Source organism: Bison bison, unplaced genomic scaffold, assembly GCF_000754665.1.
Source record: "Bison bison bison isolate TAMUID 2011002044 unplaced genomic scaffold, Bison_UMD1.0 scf7180017864168, whole genome shotgun sequence".
Taxonomy (NCBI): domain Eukaryota; kingdom Metazoa; phylum Chordata; class Mammalia; order Artiodactyla; family Bovidae; genus Bison; species Bison bison.
Window position 1 is genome coordinate 2,551,490 of NW_011494740.1, and position 25,666 is coordinate 2,577,155.

At 39.0% G+C, this 25,666-nt stretch overlaps 1 protein-coding gene across 1 annotated transcript in view; it reads left to right on the top strand.

Moving 5' to 3' along the window:
- GPR128 (G protein-coupled receptor 128) overlaps window positions 1-17,768 on the top strand; it is a 62,473-nt gene extending 44,705 nt beyond the window's left edge. The window contains exons 12-16 of the mRNA XM_010841957.1: window positions 1,992-2,338; window positions 3,296-3,392; window positions 7,453-7,608; window positions 9,674-9,830; window positions 17,067-17,768. Coding sequence (XP_010840259.1) covers window positions 1,992-2,338; window positions 3,296-3,392; window positions 7,453-7,608; window positions 9,674-9,830; window positions 17,067-17,315 — 1,006 coding nt within the window. The 3' untranslated portion in view covers window positions 17,316-17,768. The remainder of the gene's footprint in view (window positions 1-1,991; window positions 2,339-3,295; window positions 3,393-7,452; window positions 7,609-9,673; window positions 9,831-17,066) is intronic.
- Window positions 17,769-25,666: the final 7,898 nt, after the last annotated feature.

Here is a 25,666-nt window from a genome sequence, read left to right on the forward strand (position 1 = left end):
CGACCCACTCCAGTACTCTTGCCTGGAAACTCCCATGGACGGAGGAGCCTGGTGGGCTGAAGTCCATGGGGTCGCTAAGAGTCTACTGAGCGACTTCACTTTCACTTTTCACTTTCATGCATTGGAGAAGGCAATGGCAACCCACTCCAGTGTTCTTGCCTGGAGAATCCCAGGGACGGGGGAGCCTGGTGGGCTGCCGTCTATGGGGTTGCACAGAGTCGGACACGACTGACGTGACTTAGCAATGATATGTCATAAGTTTTAAAGAATACTTGGTTTTACACCCTCAAATTATATCTTCAGATGAAGGAACAGTCCTCAGGCATGTTTTACATTGTGTTTAGTTGCTCAGTTGTGTCCGACTCTGCAACCCAACGTACTGCAGCCCATCAGGCTCCTCTGTCCATGGGGATACTCCAGGCAAGAATACTGGAGTGGGTTGCCACACCCTCCTCCAGGAGATCTTCCCAACCCAGGGATCGAACCCAGGTCTCCTGCATTGCAGACAGATTCTTTACTGTCTCACCCAGCAGGGAAGCCCTCTTTTACATTCAGTTCAGTTCAGTCCCTCAGTCATATCTGACTCTTTAAGACCCCATGAACCACAGCACACCAGGCCTCCCTCTCCATCACCAACTCCCGGAGTCCACCCAAACCCATGTCCATCAAGTTGGTGATGCCATCCAACCATCTCATCCTCTGTTGTCCCCTTCTCCTCCTACTCTCAATCTCTCCCAGCATCAGGGTCTTTTCCAGTGAGTCAGCTCTTCGCATCAGGTGGCCCAAGTATTGGAGTTTCAGCTTCAACATCAGTCCTACCAATGAACACCCATGCCTGATCTCCTTTAGGATGGACTGGTTGATCTCCTTGCAGTCCAAGGGACTCTCAAGAGTCTTCTCCAACACCACAGTTCAAAAGCATCAATTCTTTGGCACTCAGCTTTCTTTATAGTCCAACTTTCACATCCATACTGACCACTGGAAAAACCCATAGCCTTGACTAGATGGACCTTTGTTGGCAAAGTAATGTCTCTGCTTTTTAATGTGCTATCTAGGTTGGTCATAACTTTCCTTCCAAGAAGCAAGCATCTTTTAATTTCATGGCTGCAATCACCATCTGCAGTGAGTTTGGAGACCCCCAAAATAAAGTCTGCCACTGTTTCCCCATCTATTTCCCATGAAGTGATGGGACCAGATGCCATGATCTTAGTTTTCTGAATGTTGAGTTTAAAGCCAACTTTTTCACTCTTCTCTTTCACTTTCATCAAGAGGCTTTTTAGTTCTTCTTTGCTTTCTGTCATAAGTGTGGTGTCATCTGCATATCTGAGGTTATTGATATTTCTCCCGGCAATCTGATTCCAGCTTGTGCTTCTTCCAGCCCAGCATTTCTCATGATGTACTCTGCATATAAGTTAAATAAGCAGGGTGACAATATACAGCCTTGACATCCTCCTTTTCCTATTTGGAACCAGTCTGTTGTTCCATGTCCAGTTCTAACTGTTGCTTCCTGACCTGTATACATTAGAAGCTCTGTTTTACATTAGAAGTCCTTGTTGTGGGCCATAGAAATATAAACATATTGTGGACTAAGCACCACTTTGTCTGATGGATATTTGGTCCTGGCTGCCAGGCCGTCTACTGCATTCCTTTAGCTGTATCAGGTCACTTGGAGGGAGATACACAGGGCCTGGAAATTCGCACAAATAGAGTTCACAAAAGGGCATTTCTGGAGAACAGCTAGCACCTTTGATTAGAACACAGTTTCAAGAAAGGAGGTATCAATCTGTTTTCTTGAACTCACTTCTTTGTGGGAATCAGATGAGGAGAGATTGTTTCTCTGATGTAGTTGGGAAGGTCTATCTACCAGCTGGCCCAACTGGGCTATGAGCTAGGTTTACATGAGTAATAATATCCTTTTTTAACCTCACGATTTCACTAGAGTTTCTCTTTTGTAGCTGTTTTGTTTATTTAATTATATTTTTTATTTTCAGGAAAGTCCGAAAAACCTCAGTAACCTGGGTGTTGGTTAGTCTGTGTGTATCTATGTTGATCTTCAACCTCTTCTTCGTGTTTGGAATTGAAAACTCCAATAAGAACATAAAGACAAGTAACAGTGAGACCAATAATACTGACTTGAGTAGTAATGTAATGCTCAGACAAGACACTGTTGTCATCTCGAATCCCAAGTGCACTGCAATTGCTATCTTACTGCACTATTTTGGGTTAGCGACCTTTGTCTGGATGGGACTCAGTGCTGCCCAGCTCTATTTCCTTCTAATTAGGACCATGAAGCCTCTTCCTCAGCATTTCATCCTTTTTAACTCTTTAATTGGATGGGGTAAGTGTTTGCTTCTACACTTTCTCAGAAATTTAATTTTGTTGAAATCATTTAATTTAAACAAACACCTATTGAAGACCTAGTAGTACAAGGCCTCCAGATAGGGGAGATGGAAAATCCAGCAATCACTAAGAGTGCCTTCTGTCTAGTGAAGGGAGGGCAGATATGACCAAGCAGCTGTCCTAAACACATATGCTGCTGCTGCTGCTAAGTCGCTTCAGTTGTGTCTGACTCTGTGCGACCCCATAGACGGCAGCCCACCAGGCTCCCCCATGCCTGGGATTCTCTAGGCAAGAATACTGGAGTGGGTTGCCATTTCCTTCTCCAATGCATGAAAGTGAAAAGTCAAAGTGAAGTCGCTCAGTCATGCCTGACTCTTAGCGACCCCATGGACTGCAGCCTACCAGGCTCCTCCGTCCATGGGATTTTCCAGGGAAGAGTACTGGAGTGGGGTAACACATTATGAGCTAACTTTAAATGTTTATTTCCTTTAACATCTCTGTTAGTTAGACTTGAGATTTAGACCACATGTAATCAACCTTCTGACTACTTTAAAAAAAATATTTCAAGACAGTCAGAGGGACTCTTTTAAGAAAAGTAATTTGAAAAATTTAATGGGTTCCTGCAAAGGAGAGTTGTTTTAGTGTTATCTAAATTTAAGTTTATTCAAATGGAAGAGAAATTGAGCCATTTAAGAGTGGACATTGTGTTAACAGTTACAAAAAGATTGGAAATGGTATAGGATTGGTACACATAGCCAACATTGAAAGGGAAAATAAAACACTGAAAAACTATGTCCACTGTTAACCTGCATCTGTAGATCACTTAGTACATTGTGTATAGTAGAAAGAACAATATATCCTGAAAAAGGTCAGATATATAATTCATTCACAGTCTTTTATAATTAACCCCAGGTTTGGGTAAATTATTTATTCTGCAATTCTCTTTATGACATAGGAGTCCCGGCTATAGTGGTAGCTCTGACAGTGGGAATTATTTGTTCTCAGAATGGAAATAATTCACAGTGGGAGTTAGACTACCGGCAAGAGGAAATGTAAGTTTTTATTTTTTAAATGCCCGTTTTTTTGTGTTTTTTTTTTTTTTGAGTGTAACTACTCAATGACATCGAGTCCAAAGGTCCTTGTAATATGCATCTCACTTTATAATTGTCATATTATAACTGTGTATTTCAAATTCTCAAAGAGCACATTATATTTTAAATGCAATGATATGAAAATTTCCTATGATAAATCCATTTACAAAGCAAGTAATTACCTTCCTTCTAAATTTATAAATGTGAACTTTTTAATATTAAGTTTCTTCTTTCATTACCTCTGAAAATCATAGGAAACAAGAAATGTAATCCTTAGTAACCCCTTATCTTAGTTTCTTATCTAAAAACTGAGAATAACAATAATAGTAATACCTGCTCTGGGGTTACTGTGAGGGATCAAGCTAGTGTGAAAACATTTTATAACTTGAGCACTATCCATGCTTATGAACCAGTTCTGTGTTGATATGATTATAATGAGTATTTCATGATGATTTATCAATTCTCTCTGTGACTCCAGCGTGAATAATCAACTGTCAATAATGGGAGTACCTGCATGTATACATTGCTATATTTAAAACAGATAACCAACAGGGACCTATTGTATCGCACATGGAACTCTGCTCAATGTTATGTGCCAGGCTGGATGGGGGAGGGGAGTTTGGGGGAGAATGGATACAAGTATATGTATGGCTGAGTCCCTTTGCTATTCACCTGAAACTACCACAGCATTGTTTATTGGCTATACTCCAATACAACATAAAAAGTTTAAAGTTTGGGGGAAAAAACAATGGGAGTACCTGAATGCATGGTATTTGCTTGAGGAGATGGTATTCGTATGAGGAAATTGAGAAGAAAGCTCTATGTGTATTTCTGCTGCCAAATGGTAACTGCTTTTTAATTTATTTTTCCTTCTTATTTTATAAATGCAACCATTCTTATCCTTGGATTCTGCTTTAATTCTCAGACCAACTTAGATCAGAATAGAACTCTTGGAAATGTGCAAGTATACACAAGGGAAGGCTGTAGTGTCAGGGTGCTCACCTATTTCTAGGGCTGACCATGACCAAGTGTAAAATAGGGATCTAACTGTCTGGCTTGACTTTAGCAGCCACATGCTCCAGGCACTATTTTTTTCTGTTTAATTGAGAATAAATATCTTTTGATGGGTTTTAAAATTTTAATTCCACAATTGAAGATCAAGAGTAAGATGCAAATATCTCATGGGAGAGGTAATTCACCTCAAATTGCATTATTATTAATTTCCTACCCTGACTGAGCCACAGGGTTAGACCCACGCCTATAGAAGTCTTCAGTAGAAAGATGCCTGCTGTCTTAAATTTATTTACACTGAGCTGTAAAGAACTGAGAGCAGATTCTTTCCTGAGTACAGTATTAGATGTTAGGCAAGACCCTGGCAACTGAAAATAAGAGTTGGGAAGAAAGGAAAGGATGTGTAATATGAATATCAGCTTCATCTTGGACCCTTTTTCTCCCTTTCCACCCTGTACACATCCATCAAAGTTCACATTTCTTCAGGATATATTTAGAAAGAGGAAGGACTTTTTTGGGTTTTCTTGAGTTATGCTTCCAGAAATTGCTTCTCAATATACCATACTCCCTGTCCCCCAACCATGGCTCCCAGTTCTACCAGTCATGTCTGAAATCCCTACCCCAGTTCTCTTGAGGTACTGCTACTTCTGCCAGGACCCAGCTAAGGTGTGACTGCAGGACAGGCCACACGCTTGTTTAATGCTCTGTCCCCCAGATCTCTGTCCCACCATATAGGCTGTTTCAGACTTTCCTGAAGGGTTATAGTAACCATTGCGAAATTATAATGCTTGAGGGAGAATTTTGTGGAAGCTATGCTCTATCTGCTACAGCTATCTTTTCCCATGTTTCATGACAAAATCACCAAGGAGTTAAATGCTTCATCTGAGGTTCACTTATAATACTCTTCAGACCTCAGGTTCATAGCTGTTCATCAGATTCAACTTTGAGCTTGTGACTCTTGAATCTTAATTCTAGAAACCCCATTCCTACAAGGATCAGTCTCTATGTAGAATTCATCTTCCAGGTACTCAAGCCAAAAACTTTGGAATCACTTGTAACTCTCCTATATCTCCCATCTAACCTATCAATAAATCCTTTTGCTTTACTTTTAAACATATCTGGCATCAGACTACTTCTCAGCATCTCCTCTTCCTGGGTCTAGGCCACCAGACTGTTGCAGTAGACTCTGAGCCAACTTTCTCCTTTTGGATGTGCTTTTCTGTTATTCCTGCATCTGAAATAATACTTTAAAAACTAAAGACAGATCATGTCAAGTTTCTCTTTCTCGCCAAGAGTACATTCAGTCACCTATAAAACTCAGACATAATTTGCATCTTTTTGCTAATCTCATCTACTTACTCTATTCTGGCCACATTGGCCTCTTAGCTGTTCCTTAAGCTCTCAGCTCAGAGCCTTTGTACTTGCTGTTCCCTTTGCCAAGAACACCCTTCCTCTTCATCTACTTCAGATGTTTACTCAAATATTTTTTTCCATAAGGGTTTTCCTGATCACTCTATTTAAAATGAAACTCTTCCTTCCCCATTCCCCTATGCAACACACACAGATACACATATACATGGTAGTAACTACCCTCACTACCTGTTTTATTTTTCTCCATGGCACTTGTTAACATCTGATATATGGTATATATTTTATTAATGCATTAGTTTTATTTATTTTTCCTGTACCAGAATAACTTCACTAAAGAAAGGAATTTTGGTATTTCATTCACTGTTAATATCTTGGTATCTAGAACAATGTGGCACATAGCATGTACTCTATAAATACTTATTAAATGAATGAATTTATTCTTATAACAATGCCAGGAGATGATTACTGAATTTCATAAATTAGGAAAAATATGCCACCAAAACTGCCACCAACAATAACAAAAAGACAAAAACAGATGCAATGAGGGCTTCCCTGGTGACTCAGTGGTAAAGAATCTGCCTCCCAATGCAGGAGACGTGGGTTCAATCCCTTGTCTGGAAAATCCCACATACTGCAGAGCAAGTAAGCCTATGCACCACAATTGTACAGCCTGTGCTCCAGAGCCCTGGAGCAGCAACTATTGAGCCCATGTGCTGCAACTACTGAAGCCTGAATGCCTGGAGTACGTGCTCTGCAACAGGAGAATCCACCACAACGAAAAGCCCACATATTGCAACTGGAGAGAAGCCCCTGCTCTCTGTAACTAGAGAAAACCCCACACAGCAACCAAGAACCAGCACAGTCAGCACAGTCAAAAAAAAAAAAAAAAAAATATATATATATATATATAAACAGATGCAGCAAGTTTAAAGAACTAATCAAATAATTTTAATCATTAAATTTTAAAAAATGTCTATTAAAGAGAGTTTAAATAATTTATGGTATAATGAAATAATGGAATAATATGCAGCTGTGAAAAATCATGAAGATAATCTTTATATTCTGATATGGAATAATCTCTAAGATATGTTTTTAATTAAAGTAAGAAGTATCATATGTTATCATTTGCTTCAGAATTAGGAAAATGGATACCTTTGCCAGTGTATACATAGCCTAACTCTAGAAGAATACACAAGAAACAGTGAATACCACCAGAGATAAAAACTAGGTGACCAGGGATAGTTGTAGGAAGGGTCTTATCTCTCTATGATAATTTATACCTTTAAAATTTTGAGCCATCTGAGTGTGTTACGTATTCAAATATAAAATAATAATTTACCTAACATCAAACACCTTTTAAGTGACAGAGAGGGACTTTTAAATTTAGGACCGCCTGACTCAGAAGTCTACTTCCTTTCTCCTAGACAATACAGTCTCACAGAGAAATTTGGCAGTATCAGTGCATTTCATTTTTCTAGTCAATTGAATTCTTGAAAATCATCTCCAGTATATATAAGACAAAGGGATACTGACTTTTAGCAGGTCTTTCAGTCGAGTGAATATCAGTAGTGTGAACAGCATAGAGAAGAGTTTGTATACTTTTCTTAGTTTGCTGAAATCATTTCTTTTCTCTCCATAGCTGCTGGCTGGCAACTCAAGGAAGCAGTGGTTTGATAGCAAGTCCATTGTTGTGGTCATTCATTGTACCTGTGACCCTTATCATCATCAGCAACATTGTTATGTTTATTATCATTGTAGTCAAAGTACTGTGGAAGAATAATCAGAATCTGACAAGGTAAGATTCCCAGTGAATGAGAAGTTGGCAGGCATGTTCATATAGTACATAATATAGCACAGTGATATATTCACTGCTCCTGGAAGAGTTTTCAGACTCCAGGAAAATGCAAGAATATGTGGTTTTCAGGACAGATTTTTTTCTTACACTTTGTCTCAGAAAGTAAATCGTCTCATCTTCCAACATCGATGCTATAATGTGAGTCTACTGCATTACTTAAGTTACTTTTGTGCTATATAAGCCTAACAAAACTAAACTCAAAGGCATCAAGGAAAAAATTTCATCTCCCAGTCCCAAATATTCATGAAATCAGATGTAAATACTTAAAAATATGAGAGGGTTGTAAGGAGAGGCCAGTGACTGTATTTTCATTTCACAGACTAGTAACTGTAGGTTGTATCTTACATGTGTTGCCTGAATCACATAATGACTTTAAATTTTTGAATATTAGTTGCAAACATAAAAATTGAAAGATTTCACTTAAAAACTATATTTTTTCTTGGAAAAAATTAGAACATCTGGCAAGATTGGGCCCACATTCCCTGCAGATAGGGTGTGTGCACTCTGGTTTATTACTTCCCGTGAACTGATTATTCCTCTCTGTAACCTTTATGACCTCAATAAGCATTTTCATTGTCATCACTGACATACAGAAAGAGCTTTGATTGGAGAGACAAAGAAGAGAAACTATTAAACACATACAGTCCTCCCACTTCCATATCCTACAGCATGAACTGGTTAGAACACAGTGCTAATGAAGCTATGAATTCAGGCTTAATTCTATAAGACTGCTTAATCCAAGTGGACTTACTGTAAATATATCTGTGAACTTTATTGATCACTAAATAGATCTATTTTGTATGAAAAGATGGGTGAAAAACAATCATAATTAGTATGAATGTAATCTTAAATGTGTACTTTACCAGTCAGGAGTAATTATCATATTTCCTATATGGATGATAGCCTATATTGAGAGGAGCTGTGGGGAAAAGACTATCACTTATACTCATTCAAACCTGTTTTTTAGCAGTGAAGAAAATTTTGGTAAAGTCTTATTAGCCTAATTGTGAATTCTTAAATTTCCTTTATACAGAGGAGTATCATTTAGGCCATAGCCATCAAACAAATTCATTTCAAAATTTTGACTGACAGCCCATGGTTCTTAAATTGACTTATTACAATGAAGAGTAGGTTACAATTTAATTTTTAACAAATTATCTTCTATGTATCAGTTAAGTTTTGCTATATAACAAATTACCCCCAAATTTAACAGTTTAGACTGACAAATATTTATTATTTGTCATACGTTTGAGTGTTGGTCAGGTGGTTGTTTTGGTCTTGGCCAGTTTGAATGCTGGTGGATAATCTAGGATGAGTCACTTTCATGCTGATGTTGGTAGTTGATTGGTATTGAGTGGGAACTACTTAGGGAAGCTTATCTCTGCTCCATGTGGTCTCACTGTCCATTAAACCAGTCCAGGTTTCTTAACATAGTACTCTCAGGGTTTCAAAGGGCAATAAGAAAAGGCATGCTCTGATGAGCAGAATGCTTTCAAGCCTCTGTTTGGGGAACAAATGCTGATGTCCCACTGATCAAAGCAAGTCAGAAGGCCCAGCTCAGATACCAGGAATATAGACAGCCTGACAGGAAAGTCTACACTTTAAAGGCTTATCAACCTATAGCATGCAAAGGTCCCAGATCCCTGAAAAAGGAATTACTGATCCGGTAGTAATAATCACTAAAATCAAATTTCATTCCAAGGAAAACTTGATTCTTTGTGAAATTTGCCTATATTTAAGGAAGTATTTATGCTTGAGCTTTTAAACAGATACCACCGTTTTGTCTTCTTTTCTTCCTTCCTTGCTTTCTTTCTCTCTCTTTCTTTTCATATACATATATTTTATCCAGAGTGACATAGGTTTTTCTACCTGAAGCATAATGTTGTTTAATGAACAGTGTATATGTGGAGCTGGACATGTATTTTCAATAAGAGGTTAACAATGATATTAAAAAAACAAGAACCTGAATTGAACCCTATTTTCTTTCTTGCTTTCTCTTATTTAGCACAAAGAAGGTTTCATCCCTAAAGAAGATTCTTAGCACATTATCTGTTGCAGTCGTCTTTGGAATTACTTGGATTCTGGCATACTTCATGCTAACTGATAATGATGATATCAGGCTCATCTTCAGCTACATATTCTGCGTTTTCAACACAACTCAGGTATGGTATGGATTAGTCTGAAGGTAGTGAGAGGGTAACAGGCAGGAAGGCCAGGGGTCTCCAAATGGAGGAAATAGGCTGCAAGTGTCAGACCTTTTTATCTCTCTTAAGAGGGAGGAGGAAACAAACTAGCGATATTTTTTTCCTTCTCTATACAAAAAATTTTTTTTAGTTTTATTATTTATTTATTTATTTTTTTACTTTACAATATTGTATTGGTTTTGCCATACAAATTTAAAAGGAGGTTTTTCTTAAAATGCTGTGTTGCCATACTGACACCTGGTTTCACCTGAAGTTAACTATTCTCAAACCTTGAGTTAACAATGCATTTTTCTTAGGGAAATGTTTGTCTTAAGCTATGTTGATGTACTATGCATTTACCCCAGACTCTGTCTTCAAGTTGGTTCAGCCTAATGGCTCAGAACCTACTTGACAAACCAGTATGTTATACTCAGATATTGTTCCCCTAATCTATGTAATGGAGAAGGCAATGGCAACCCACTCCAGTACTCTTGCCTGGAAAATCCCATGGACGGAGGAGCCTGGTAGGCTGCAGTCCATGGGGTCGCTAAGAGTCGGGCATGACTGAGCGACTTCACTTTCACTTTTCACTTTCATGCATTGGAGAAGGAAATGGCAACCCACTCCAGTGTTCTTGCCTGGAGAACCCCAGGGATGGGAAGCCTGGTTGGCTGCCGTCTATGGGGTCGCACAGAGTCGGGCACTACTGAAGCGACGCAGCAGCAGCAGCAGATGGCAAAGAATCTGCCTGCAATGCAGGAGACCAGGGTTTGATCCCTGGGTTGGGAAGGTCCCCTGGAGGAGAAAATGACAATCTGCTCCAGTATTCTTGCCTGGAGAATCCCAGGGACAGAGGAGTCTAATGGGCTGCCGTCTATGGGGTCGCACACAGTCGGACACTACTGAAGCGACTTAGCAGCAGCAGCAGCAGCAGCAATCTATGTAAACAAAACTATTTGTATGGTAATCTGCCCTTCTATAAGATTCAAGTCAATCATTTTATGGCCCGGGATGAATCATATGGTGCCAAGATTATCCCTAAATGCTTCTTATGGATGAGGGGCCTGGTGCCATTCTGAGTTTTAAGATATTCCTTTCTTTCATTAACAGACTGCTAGTGACTATCCAGCTGAAGACTAACAGTGGGGTACTCTTTCTGCCCCCTTCTGATGCCTATGTCAGAAGCTTTCTCTTTCTCCTTTATACTTTAATAAAACTTTATTACACAAAAGCTCTGAGTGATCTGATCAAGCCTTGTCTCTGGCCCTGGATTGAATTCTTCTCCTCTGGAGGCCAAGAATCCCGGCGTCTTTTCGTTCAGTAACAACCTTTCAGTAGCAGACCATGCAGTGGCAGAGATGATACCACCCTGGATCAAACTTTCTTATCTTAAAACTCTCTGAAGGTCACTGCTTAGTTAACTTTAGGTGACTCTATTCTTAATACACTTTGAGGAAAGCGGAAGAAAAATATTTTTATGGCTTATCTACTATATCCTTTCCTGAGCTGGAGTTCATGGAATATAATTTCAATACAGTTGAACCATGTTAGTCCTCCAAGCAGAAGGGGTTCTGTCAAGCAGCTAGCCTGGCGAGCACCACCTTTCCTTCTCTTCCATGCAGCAGGTCCAAGGAGCCTCACGGTGGTTAGTATGGTCAGTGTTGTACTGGTCCCTGGAGCCTGGACCCCTGTGGGGTTGGCTGAATTTTTTTTCTCCCTTTTTTGAAATTTTATGATTATTTAACTTTTAAAAGACTTTATTGAAGAATAATTGGAAATAATTGCTTTGATAGGAACAGAACCTTATGAAGTTGTTTTTGTGACATACGTAGGATGTCACACATAAGACTGAAAATGCTTTTATTCTTGAGTCTTATCTCAAGAATATATTTAAAATAATAAATCATTTAAAAATTTCATTCATACTTGTTTAAAATATCTGAATGGAAAATTTATATTCTTTCCTTCTTTGGAAACCATTCTGTTAACATTTTGGGAGTATCCACTGTGAGAAGCTCAACATTTAGATTAAGAATTATGGTCACCTTCTGATTTTCATCATGAAAAAATAGTCATATAGATGAATCCAAATGGTAACTGAAAATAAAAAATTTTGTTTGACTTCAGAACATTTTTGTTTTTATTCATTCGTATTTGTGTATTATATATTGTTGTTGTTTAGCTCCTAAGTTGTGTCTGACTCTTTTGTTACCCTATGGACTGTAGCCTGCCAGGTTACTCTGTCCATGGGATTTCCCAGGCAAGAATACTGGAACTGGAGCAGGTTGCCATTTCCTTCTCCAGGGGATCTTCCTACCCCAGCAATCAAATCTGCATCTCCTGCATTAGCAGATGCAGTCTTTACCACTGAGCCACCAGGAAGCCCATGTATTATACAGGGGGAATGTCAAAAGTTTCAAATAAAACAAGGAGGCATTATTGAAAGACTTACCTTAAGATCAGGAATTTCTCTCTGTGCTTCTTATTCTGTGCCTCTTCCTATAGTGAACATTGCCTTTTGCTCTGATGAAATGTATTACAAGGGCTTTTCCATCAGTACATGGAGTTTCATCTTTTCTGAGCTGGCAGAGTGAATTTATACTTCAGTATAATTAATGTACTCTTCTTTTTAGGTTGTTTCCATATCTTGGCTATTGTAAATGTTGTTAATGAACATTTGGGTGCACATATCTTTTTGAATTATTGTTTTTGTTTTCTTAGGCTATATGCTCAGGAGTGAAACCACTTGATCATATGGTCGTTCTATATTTAGTTTTTTTGAGGAGCCTCCATACTGTGTACCACAGTGGCTGCATCAGCTTACATTACCGCCAATGCCTTTTGCCAGTCCTTCTATATTGGAATGTCATGTTATTTTGACTTTTTAATTTTAATGAATTTCTCATTAATGATAGGATGTTTTTGGAGTAATTGTTTAATTGTTAGTTAGTAAATACTAATGAGGACTTTTCTAGCTGATAATTTTTCTTTAGGTACCATGGCACATGGATTCCAGATTAGCTTGGCATTTAATTCTTGGCAATAATCTTTTTTTTTCCCATTGAAATTGCGTAGACTTTATTGAGATTTTTATGTTGTGGAAAAACTGAGACAGGTCAGAATTTTTTTCTTCTTCTCAGTCTTATATAACCCCTTAGAATATTTTTTGAAATAATTTTGAACTCATAAGAAGTTATAAAAATAGTACAGAGAGTTCCTATGTAGCCTTCACCAAGCTCTTCCAGTGATAGCATCTTATATGACTATAATATGTATAATAAAACTCAGGAAAGTGACACTGATACAATCCACATAGATTATTTACCTGTAAGCTTCAAGTGTGGGGAGCTGTGTGCAGTGTGGGGAGCTGCTTGGCTGTCTGAATTGCTGCCACCATGTTTAATGTTTGTGGGACCTCGCCCTGTATCCCAGGCAGCCCTCTCAGGCATTTTTTGAGAATAATTCCATTAAACAATAGATGTTTCAAAAGGGAGGGGATATATGTATACCTATAGCTGATTCATGTTGAGGTTTGACAGAAAACAACAAAATTCTCTAAAGCAATTATCCTTCAAAAAAAAAAAAAGTAGATGTGTGCCTGCCACCAAATTTGAATGGCTATAAGGCAGACCTTTACTGGTTGCAACACCCAAGGGAAACTCCCCAGAAGGACAATAAGTAGTGTAAGCTTAGTCTGGGATTGCCAGCCGAATCATGGAATTATCACCTAATGTGACTGGTAATTTAGAAAAGTATCTAAAAGAAGAGCTAGGCAAGGATGTTTTCTCCTCCATGCACAGGAGAGACATATTACAAAATAGAGACTCATTACAAAATGTTAATACTTTATGGTAAAGTTGAAGGTGGTCATTTGGCAAGAGCATTGAACTAAAAAGAGATTTAAGCTATCTTCCAGCTTTACAATTAATGATTCATATGATTTTAGGAGTCACACAACTTTTCTGATTGAGGCAGGTAAAATATATAATGAAGTGGGGCTGTTAACATTAACACAGTGTTTTACAAAGTGGGCCTGAATATTGCCTACATCAGAATTTACATGATGTGTTAGAATGCTGATTCCTGAGCCTCACCCCTTACCTACTCAGTCAGAACCTGTGAGGTAAGAGCTAGAAATCTTCATGCTAAACAAGGGCTCCAAGTAATTGTTATGGATATTAAGGAGTAGGAACAACTAGCTTAGTTCACATGGAAGGCTCCTTCTAGGTTTAGAATAATCTATAATTCTAATAAATATTTTACTGAGTGTTACAAGTATTACTTAAAAGGTACAATTTGATCTTTGTGCTAGCGAGAATTAGTTTGACCCATACATTTTGTCTTTTCAGATAACATCTTTGGGATTTTAGGGAGCACAGGATCCTGCAGGATGGTGTCTTTATGAATTCTTCATGGTCTAGGTCTTTTCCTAATTATTGTACAACCAGAAATTCTATCCAGCCTTATCTTTACCTTAGAGTTTGAATTCTGGAAAATCCAGGTGAAATCATATACTGCACAAAAATGATGCTTTTCCAGGGCCCAGATCTTCATGTCTCCAAAGCAAATTTCTCTCCCTTGAATAATCAGGATGACCAGTGGCCACTTTTGTCCTCCAGAAACCTATGTCCCGTTGAAAACACCCTCGTGTCATCAAGGCCTTCTTCAGGGGAGTAGATACCACCCATTGGGTAACAATCAAGTTAATCTTCCTGCTTTTGGCCAGAGATCTAGTGTATCCCTAGCCAATATGTATTGATCCTATTAGTCAAACGCTCAGAGTTATCTAACCATAGCACCAGAAGTCTCCTGTAATGGTATTCATATGATATGATTCTAGAAATAATCTTTTTAAGGCTTGGGCCTAGTAGGTATCAATCTGGGAGACATCCATGAATTTTTTAAAATAGCTTTTATATTTTTAAATAGTCTTACATAAGAAATCGCAAAGACAGTATACAGTTCCCCTATACTCTTTGCCCAGCTTTTCCCAATGATAATATCTTGTATAACATTGTTAAAATCAAGAAATGAACATTGGTACAATACTCTCAACTCAACTATGGATGTTATTTACTTTTCCACAAAGGATATTAATGAGGAATTATCAGGGGTCTTTTAGATGCTATAATGTACTTTATACGACCTTTATATTACAAGCAAGAGACAGAGTAATGTATCAGATACTGGAGTTTTGGAGCCAAACATATAGTTTAGTTCCAGACTCTACTGATTACTGGTTGTGTTAATTTTAGGCAAGTTACTTAATTTATCTAAACTGTAGTTTCCTTAGGAGAAGGCAATGGCACCCCACTCCAGTACTCTTGCCTGGAAAATCCATAGTTTCCTTATATGTAACATAGGGTGAAGTGAAGTGAAGTCGCTCAGTTGTGTCTGACTCTTTGGGACCCCATGGACTGTAGCCTACCAGGCTTCTCTGTCCATGGGATTCTCCAGGCAAGAATACTGGAGTGGGTTACCATTTCCTTCTCCAGGGGATCTTCCTGACCCAGGGATCGAACCAAGGTCTCCCGCATTGGAGGCAGACGCTTTAACCTCTGAGCCACCAGGGAAGTCATAACATAGGGTAATAAACCTTATTTTATAGGGTTGATATTAGGACTAAATGAGGATTAAATGATGAATATTGAATGACAAGCATGTGTCTGATATTAATAAGAATGCAAAAAGTGGTTCTATACATTTTGAAAATGTATGGGAAATAGTGTTCAGTCTTCTGTGGTTTAATTCCTCATGCATATCTGGTCTTCTTATGTAAAGTACAGAAAAGCAGTGAATAGAAGTGGATTAAATTTTTTTTTGTCCTTAAATGTATCAAATTTCTAGTATTTTACCAAAAATTCAAGAAATGTAGAATCACAGAATACTAGAACTGTAAGAAGAATTAGGGAACCCATGGTCAATCTACCCATTTAGGAAACTGAAGATCACAGACACTAAAAAAAGAACAAAGTTACTGTGGTATACTAAATATTTGGTCTTTGTCTTCAGTTACTGGCACACAGATCCTTTAATCTTTGGACTCCCTGAGTTTTCTGCATGCTAATAAGATGACGGGTGGCTGAGGTCCCTAGATAGCTTCAGGATAGAAGCTGGTCACCAGAAAGACCAAGGCTTGATTAGAAGTTTGGAACTTCCAGCCCACTCCCGAACCTCCAGGGATGGGAGAAGGGTTGGATATTGAGTCATTCACCAACAGCTAATGATTTAATTGATCACATCTGTGTAATGAAACCTTTATGCTGCTAAGTCACTTCAGTCGTGTCCGACTCTGTGCGACCCTATAGACAGCAGCCCACCAGGCTCCTCTGTCCCTGGGATTCTCCAGGCAAGAATACTGGAATGGGCTGCCATTTCCTTCTCCAATGCATGAAAGTGAAAAGTGAAAGTGAAGTCGCTCAGTCTTAGAGACCCCATGGACTGCAGCCTACCAGGCTTCTCCGTCCATGGGATTTTCCAGGCAAGGGTACTGGAGTGGGGTACCATTGAAGCCTTTATAAAAACCCCTAAATGAAGAGGTTTGGAGAGCCTGCAAGTTGGTGAACAGATTGAAGTGCTGGGAGGGTGACACTCAGAGGGACCATGGAAGCTCCATGCTCTTGCCCTGTAATCTCTTCTGACTGGTTGTTCCTGACTTGTATCCTTTATAGTAAACAGGTAACAGTAAGTAAACTCTGTTGTGAGTGAGTTCTGTGAGTCCTTCTAGCAAATTACCCAACCTGATGTGGGGAGGCAGTAGTCAAGTTGAACAGAAGAGTAGATTGCCTGGGGACATAATACCCATGACTGGCACCATTATGAGGGCAGTCCTGTGGGACTGAGCCCTTTGCCTGTAGGGTCTGACATGGACTCTGTGTAGTTAGCATCAGAATTGAATTGTAGGACACCCAGTTGGTGTCAGAATTGGTTGGTGTCAGGAGGAAAACAAGCCTGTCCTTTGCACAGCCAACATGTGACAAATGGGGACCTGAACTCAGGTCTCTTAAGTCTACTACTTACATACAGTTCTTCAAATATGAGAAGAACATTGCCTCAATCTTCATAGAAAAAAAAGTATGTAGCAGTACGTTGCAGACTGGTAAACTCAGGTTCTCAGCCACAAAGAAGGGTGGGGTGGCAGGGTGAAATACAATTTCTTCCCTGATTCTGTGTCTCAATACTTATCTAATATTAAACTTTTATTCTGTCTGCCAGGGATTGCAAATTTTTATCCTCTACACTGTGAGAACAAAAATCTTCCAGAGCAAAGCTTCCGAAGTATTGAAGTCATTGTCGTCCACCGCTGGGAGAGTGAAGGTGCTGCCGTCAAAGCCGAGGCTGCATGTGAGGATGTATAACATGATCCGGTCATTTCCAGCCCTAAATGAACGTTTTAGGCTGCTGGAGCCATCTACATTTAGCGAGGAGATGTCTGAGAGTGATCAAGTAAACCCAAGCACCTAGACAGTAAAACTGTTACCTTTTGTGGCCCTCTTTTTATTCAGCTCACTTTTTCCATTTCCTTCCTTTATTATCCAGTCTTCTCATAAAATCTCCCTCAGTATATTTTGCTTAAAGTTAAGACTTAGATAACACTTGTTGTTTATTATCATCAGGAATGGTGGATTTGGTAGTTTTTCTGTTATTCAATAGAGTCTTACCCCAGTGAAATGAAGAGTTCCACTCAGCTTTCAAGATAATTCGATTATCATTGCTCCCTACATCATAAAGTCTGTGTGACAAAGTTTGATAAAAATATAGAACCTAAAACAAATTCTTTTATGATTTACCAAAAAGGACATGAAGAGAAAAATTTACCCCCCGAGAACAAAATGATTTCTGGTGAACACTACAAGGAGTTGCTTGTATGTATCATACTTCTGATCTGTGAATATATTAAATTTGTATGTGCTTGTACTTTTATTTCCAGTCAAGAACTTTGCACTTATTTAACCTCTGGAAAGGTTTTTTTTTTTTTTTCCTGTTAAAACAAAAAGCATATTTTATGCCCAGAGGAATTGATTCCATGAGAATTGGGAAGTGAGACATAGAAAAATGAGCTGGTTGCTAAAGCCTCTATTTCCTTCCAGTTCTTGATACATCTAACCTTTTATTGATGAAATGACAGTGAGGCTCAGAAAATGAAAAGTTAGTCACTATCACCCCTTATGACTTCTAAAAGATCCAGCTGCTCATGAGGTTTCAAACACTGGAATTATGAATGGCTTCCTAAATAAAAAATGACCTCCACTGGGTTGGAGAGCACTCCCACCGGACTTCGGACTTCGGACTTCGGAGATAGTCTTTGAAATTCTGTGTTCTGTTTTGTCACGAACGAGGCACCTGCTGTGAGTGCACTGAGCTAAGGGACTAACAAATGTCAAGTAAGCTGTGGCATACCATTCTCACCGTGCCTCAAAGAACATGTGTTTTTTATAGAAATGGTTGTAAATAACTGTCGGATTTCTAGGTGAGCCAAGAGCCTACTCCATCTGTAGTATAATTGAGACCTTACAGGATAATGGAAAATATAAGAGGAAGAGAATAAGTAAAGCAATTCTCTGAGGTCAGTGTTTTTAGTGGTGTTATAGTGACATCCCTAGATAGGGGGTGGGCTTTGGGAAAATTACAAGATGCGGTTGACCTACTTGATGTCCTGGAATTTATATTCAGATGAAAATAAACCTTAAGTGGAGGCCTCTTTAAATGTAGAAAAAAAATCACCAAAGAGAGACATTTAGCTGGAGGGTGAAACATGTGTTCCCTTGATGGTTTTAGTTTTCTCTGTACTTTTTCCAGCATTTTGGGAGGTGCAGCAAACCGAAATTCCCTATACCATTCCTGGAAAGGCTCTACCATAAATGCGAAAGAACCACAAACTGTGCGTGTTGTGGGGGCTAAGTCAGGCAAACATTGATGTTCCCCTGCCTTCCCTGAAATTCTACCTCTTGGAAATAATTCTGTTGATTTAAGCCTTTACCTCATGCACTGATTGGGAATCTTTTTTTAGTTTAGTGATACAACTGGAGAGGAAAAACCATCCTGACTTTGAAAGGGTTTCCTTTCCTGGGTCTAAACAATTCAGAGATTACTGTTCGTCAGTCTGAATTGCTTTTTCTTTTACCCTTTCCATTTTGAAGTTCATGTTGCCTCTTTTTTTTCCCCCGTTACCAACAAAAGGAGATCATTTTCAAGCGCACTGTCATTGCCTCCTTCAGAAGAGCTTGGCATTCTTGGCCAATGCTTGGAAAACCTGGGCCAGAAGTGCTGACTGTATCATACCAGCCAGTCAACCACAGGAGCTCTCTAGCCCTGTGGGATCCCCTTACCGTGACCCTGGGATCTTCAGGACCTGGCTCCTCAGATGAGGTCCAAGTAGAGCCACCAGGATTGTTTCCATCCCCGGGGCGGGGGTGAGGGGGTGGGATGGGGTGGGAAACAGAGGGCTAGAGGGGGAGGGGCCAGTTGCTAAGAGAGGAAGAAGCTTCCTGTTTACATTTTTAAAAACCTTGTGCTAACCATATTATGGCAATTTTAGAAGATCTTTATAAATTATCTTTTTCAAAATAGCAAAATCAGTAATTCCCTGACCTATCAATAATGTCTGTGTTTTTTTTTAATGTTCTCTTCTACTCTTTGTGTGAATACATAAGAATTTAAACAGCTGTAATTATAGCAAATGAAATGTATTTTGATTTTTAGTTACATTTCCCCACTTCTTGTAATAATTGCATAGTATAGCATACCTTACCAAGTTGTTCTGTTATGGAATGTCTTTGTGCTACATTGTTTCAGTCATGTCCAACCCTTTGGACCACCAGGCTCCTCTGTCCTTGGGATTCTCCAGGCAAGAAGACTGGAGTGGGTTGCCATTTCCTCCTCCAGGGGATCTTGCCAACCCAGGGATCGAATGGCAGGCGGGTTCTTTACCACTAGGGCCACGAAGTCTAGATCATTTCAATTTTTAATATTATAGTGACATATGATTAATAAACTGGTATATATATATATATTCCTTTTAAATTATTTCCTGAAGATAAATTCTAAGGATGATGATAAACATGTCAAAGGGATGAACATTTAAATTCCTTGTATATACTGTTGTCTTGACAAAAATGTGACCAACATTATGGATTACCATAAACAGTTTTTTGTATACTGTTTACTTAGGTGGTGTTTTATTTTTAAAATTATTCATATGTGTATGTAGTTTATTTATCAATTGAACTGTTATTTTTTCTCATACATTTGTATGAATTCTTTTTTATTATGGCTATTAACCCTTTAACTATTACATTTAGTGACATTATTTCCCCTCAGTTTGTTTCCTCTCTTTATAATATAATAAAATGCTCACTCTGCATTTGATTCAAGATATCCAAAAGATTTATGGGAGCGTTTAGCATTTCTTGAGTTTCAATGTCTTCATGCAGGCAGAGTATTTTGTATTAAGGAATGATTTTGTATTAAGGAATAGGTTAGGGATTATGTAAAAACTTCTAAAATGAATAACAGGGGTATAAATATGCCAACCACGGCCAAAGGAATCATGTATTACAGACACAGGCCATCTCTCACCCTTCATTATATCGTGTAACAATTGGGTGGAGTTCCATGACAAAGTTATTTTTTCCTCTCCAACATGCTTTCTTTTGGCATCTATCCACCCTTTCTTAAAATAAAACACTAAATCTTGGAGAAGATTAGCAACTATTTGTTAACACGCACAAAAACCTTAGGGAGATTCAAATGTTAACACATGAAGTGTATTACTTCACTTACATTAAAATGTGTATTTGAAAAAAAATATAAAAGCTGCTGTAAAATAGAGGAAGAAAATCTGGAGAAGAGAAAATAATCATAGGAGCAATAAGTAAGAAGAGAAGGATAAGATCAATACCCAAGGAACATGTCTGGTGAGCTTATATTTTTGCTATAAAAAGTGCAGGAGACCTGAGTTCAATCCCTGGGTCGGGAAGATCCCTGGAGAAGTGAATGGCTACCCACTCCAGTATTCTTGCCTGGAGAATCCCATGGACAGAGGAGCCTGGAGGGCTACAGTCCATGGCGTTGCAGAGTCAGACATGACAGAAACAACTTAGCACACATGCATACAATACAAAAGTTATACAATACAAAGACAGTGCACCATAGGAATCTTCAATCTCTCAAGTGGGTCACTGAAGACTATTTTTGTTTGGTTTTTAAAAAATATAGAAGTGGTGTTCCTTAATTTGGGTTATTGGAGTTAATTTTGTTTTGCCTTTTTTTTTTTAACTTTTAGAATTAACTTCATTGCCATATAATTTACATGCAATAAAATGCACCCGTTTTAAGTGTGTAATTAGATGAGTTTTAACAAATGTGTACACCTGTGAGACAAGATTAAGAACATTTCCTTCACCCTGTAGCCTTCTCTGCCCCAGTTAAACCTTGCTTCACCCCTCCCAGCTCCAGGTAACCACTGGTCTGCTTTCTACCACCGTGTGTTAGTTTTGCCTGTTCCATAATGCCATGTGAATAGGACCATATCCTCTTTTGAGTCTGCCTTCTTTCATTCAGCATAGGGTCTTTGAGATTCATCCATGTTATATGTATATATCAGTGGCTTGCTTTTTATTGCTGAGTAAAATTCAGTTTGGATAGATCACATCTTGTTTATGTATTCACTAGTTGAGGGACATTTGGTCATTTTCAGGTTTTGAAAACCATGAATAAAACTGATACAACCATCCTTCTATAAGTCTTTGTGTAGATATGTTTTCTCTTAAAATATCTAGTATAGTGTGATACTGAGTCGTAAAGTAAGTGTATATTTAACTATGCAGGAAACTGCCAGTTTTGCAAAGTAGTTTTGCCATTTTATACTCTCAGTAGCAATATACGGGAATTAGTATTTAAAGTCCTGATTTTTGAATTGTTTCAAAAAGTGGAAAAAGGTCATAAATTCTTTTTGCAAGTGGTTGACCATGTTTCTGAAAGATCCCATTGCTTGATATGTTAGCCCTTTATTTTAACAAAGAAAAAAATAAAAGGAAAGCAGAGTGGTATGATCTTACGCTGTTATCTCTTAAAAGCTGTATTTCCCAGGGAACTATAGTCCAATTCTTATCTTCTTTCAGTAGAGTTTCATTACACGTGTAAGTATCACATTGATAATTTGCTGAACTTTGATATAATCTGCTATGAAATCATGACATATTGAGACCTTCTGGACCTTTGCAATGACAAAAATTTGATTTTTCTGCCATAGTACCTACCAAGTAATAGCAGACTAGGGCAGCATTCTGGACTGGTGGTGTGGTCTCAGCTACAAGTTATGTGACTTAAAGCAAGACATTTGCCTCTCTGGGCATAAGCCTAGGCTCTACCTTTGTAAAAGGCAGGACTGGTGGCTCAGATGGCAAAGAATCCCCCTGCAGTTTAGGAGACCCAGATTTGATCCCTTGGTCAAGAAGATCCCCTGGAGAAAGGGAATGGCTACCCATCCTGGTATTCTTGCCTGGAGAATTCTATGGACAGAGGAGCTTGGTGGGCCACAGTCCATGGGGTCTCAAAGAGTTGGACACGACTGAGCAATTAACATTATTACTACTACTAGGTAAATTCTGTACCAGCTCTAGAATTTTGTGACTCTAAATACAGGATGAAATTATTTTAAAATTATTTTTTCACCTACATATTACATGAGTATATTCCTTTAAAAAAGAAAATAGAGCATGCCAGATACAGCCAAAGTTCCAGCCCCTTCACCTATACAGAACAGCCTTCAAGGAGCAGTTTCTCTAAAGAGAGGTGGATGTAGAGCCCTCATGGTAGGGCAGTGGGTCTCAGTGGATATGCAGCTGGTAGGACAGACTAAGTATTTTGCTAAGAATGACTAACTCAGAGGTATACAGTAAGAATATCATTTTCTCCTTTATTATTTCTACATGGGGTAGCAGCTTTCTTTATTTACACAAATAGATCTTTATGTTTGGCCAGTGGTGGGGAGGCTCACCTGACCAACTGGCCCCTATCTGGTCCTCATGAGTTTCCCCTTCTGTTTGGAGTTCTCTTATTTAGCCAACTGCTGCCACACAGAGCTGACTCTCAGGGAGGGATCTAACTTCTCCTATGAAATTCTTACCCTGGAAGGAACTTACGTCATTTCTTTGGTTCCTCTGAGGGTAGCTGAGATGATTGAAACTTTCAAAATGATTTACACTGACTACTAAAAGAGAACATGATGAAACAGATGTTTCATCCAACTTGTTTACAAGGCTCCGAATCTTTGTCCCACTTTCTATCAAAGAATCTCCCTTTTTCACCCTTAGGATTTTTTCTCTTCTATTGGGAGACTGTGAGCCACGCTGACTTATGAAGAGAAAGATCAGGTGGTAGGTAAGTGAGTTGACTATATTCCTCAAAACCACAGTACAGCTATAACCCTTGTTCAGATATCTGTGAAACTTGGTAATAACCTTCAAATGTAGAGTTCTCATTTCTCCCCTTGCTATAGGCTAAGCTAAAGGTCTCTCCTTATACTGTTTCTCCTTTTTTCACATACTTCCACCTTTCACATTTCTAATTCAGGGTTATTCTATGTGTTCATTTCAAACCAAATTCTCCTGGACATAGGGGAGAGGCCCAGGTGATCATGAAGTTCAATTTACTCTGTCAGTATTTTTCCAAATGCCACACACACAAAAATAGATGGGGTTTTTAACTAACAGCACTTTAAAGGTGTGCTTATGGAGTTTCCAGAACAATCTTCTTGGTGGTTTGTTTGATGCTTATCCCAATAAATGTGACCCTAAGTGCTTAGGAAGTGGCAATTGTATAACTTAGCTTTTCTGGTTTCTCTAACGAAAGGCAGCAGTAACTAAAATCAGTGTCTACACACAGAGTGGGAGAAAGCATGTTCTTGGTAAGAGTGGCAAGTGGCTCAATCCAGTCTATTGTTCCGTGGCCAATTATCACCAGCATTTATTGGGAGCCTAAGTACAGGGACCTGTATCATCAGCAACTGTGGCACATTACAGAAGAGCAATAACTTATTTCATTGACTCAACAGATATTCACTGAATGCCACATAAGAGAGGAGCAAAAAGGGAAATATGATTTATGGGTAACGTTCTTATCTTTGGGTTGGGTGTTGAACTCCAGCTGTTCATGAGGCTCTTAAATTAATTTTTTAATGTAATTTTTATATAGGATCAGGAACACAAAAGGTCACTGATGTTTTTGTGAACAGTTTAGTAATTTAGTTAAAACAAGAAAATGGGCAGGATATGGTTTTGGTTATAAAGGTGTCTATAACCTAAAGGGGGAAATTTGACAAACTCAGAGAATAATTTCATGCTGTCATATAACATATTACTAAACCTAAATATCCTTGATTTCATGCCCAGTCACAGTACTGTAAGCCTACATCCTACTGCATAGCAAGAAGCAAAATCTTTTACAAAGTTTTTCATTGAAAATTTCTAAATGTGTATTTCTGAAGAATCCTGGGGAAATGCTTTAATGTGGCATAAAAGTCTTTCTTGTCTCAGGTCACCTTAGCCTCTGATCTGGCTTCCAAATGATGCTTTACTAATCTGATGTCTCACTTCTTGCCCCAGGCAGCTCTTGCTTCTGCTTTGACCAGAGGAATCATCACTACCATATCTCTCAGTTTCCTCAGTAGTACCCAGGGTCAGTCAGTCAGTCAGTTCAGTCGCTCAGTTGTATCCAACTCTCTGCGACCCCATAGACTGCAGCATGCCAGGCCTCCCTGTCCATCACCAACTCCTGGAGTTTACTCAGACTCACATCCACTGAGTCAGTGATGCCATCCAACCATCTCATCCTCTGTCGGCCCCTCTTCCTCCCGCCTTCAATCTTTCCCAAAATCAGGGTCTTTTCAAATGAGTCAGGGACAAGTTTAAGATTAAACAAGACTTCACCGATTGCTTGAGGATGAAGCACAAGGGAATAACAACATAAAGAACTTTAAGCTGCTTTCAGAGTCCACAAGCCCTAGTCCCTCTGAAGGCAAAAGTACGGGTACCTCTCTTACCAGCTTCCAGCTGGCCCCAGTGTTCAGTTCAGTCCAGTCACTAGTCGTGTCCGACTCTTTGCGACCCCATGACCTGCAGCACACCAGGCTTCCCTGTCCATCACCAACTCCCGGAGTTTACTCAAACACGTCCATCAAGTCGGTGATGCCATCCAGCCATTTCATCCTCTGTTGTCCCCTTTTCCTCCTGCCCCCAATCCCTCCCATCATCAGAGTCTTTTTCAATGAGTCAACTCTTCGCATGAGGTGGCCAAAGTACTGGAGTTTCAGCTTTAGCATCATCATTCCTTCCAAAGAACACCCAGGACTGATCTCCTTTAGAATGGACTGGTTGGATCTCCTTGCAGTCCAAGGGACTCTCAAGAGTCTTCTCCAACACCACAGTTCAAAAGCATCAATTCTTCAGCACTCAGCTTTCTTTATAGTCCAACTCTCACATCCATACATGACTACTGAAAAAACCATAGCCTTTACAAGATGGAACTTTGCTGACAAAGTAATGTCTCTGCTTTTGAATATGTTGTCTAGGTTGGACATAACTTTCCTTCCAAGGAGTAAGTGTCTTTTAATTTCATGGCTGCAGTCACCATCTGCAGTGATTTTGGAGCCCAGAAAAATAAAGGATGACACTGTTTCCACTGTTTCCCCATCTATTTGCTATGAAGCGATGGGACCAGATGCCATGATCTTCGTTTTCTGAATGTTGAGCTTTAAGCCAACTTTTTCACTCTCCTCTTTCACTTTCATCAAGAGGCTTTTTAGTTCCTTTTCA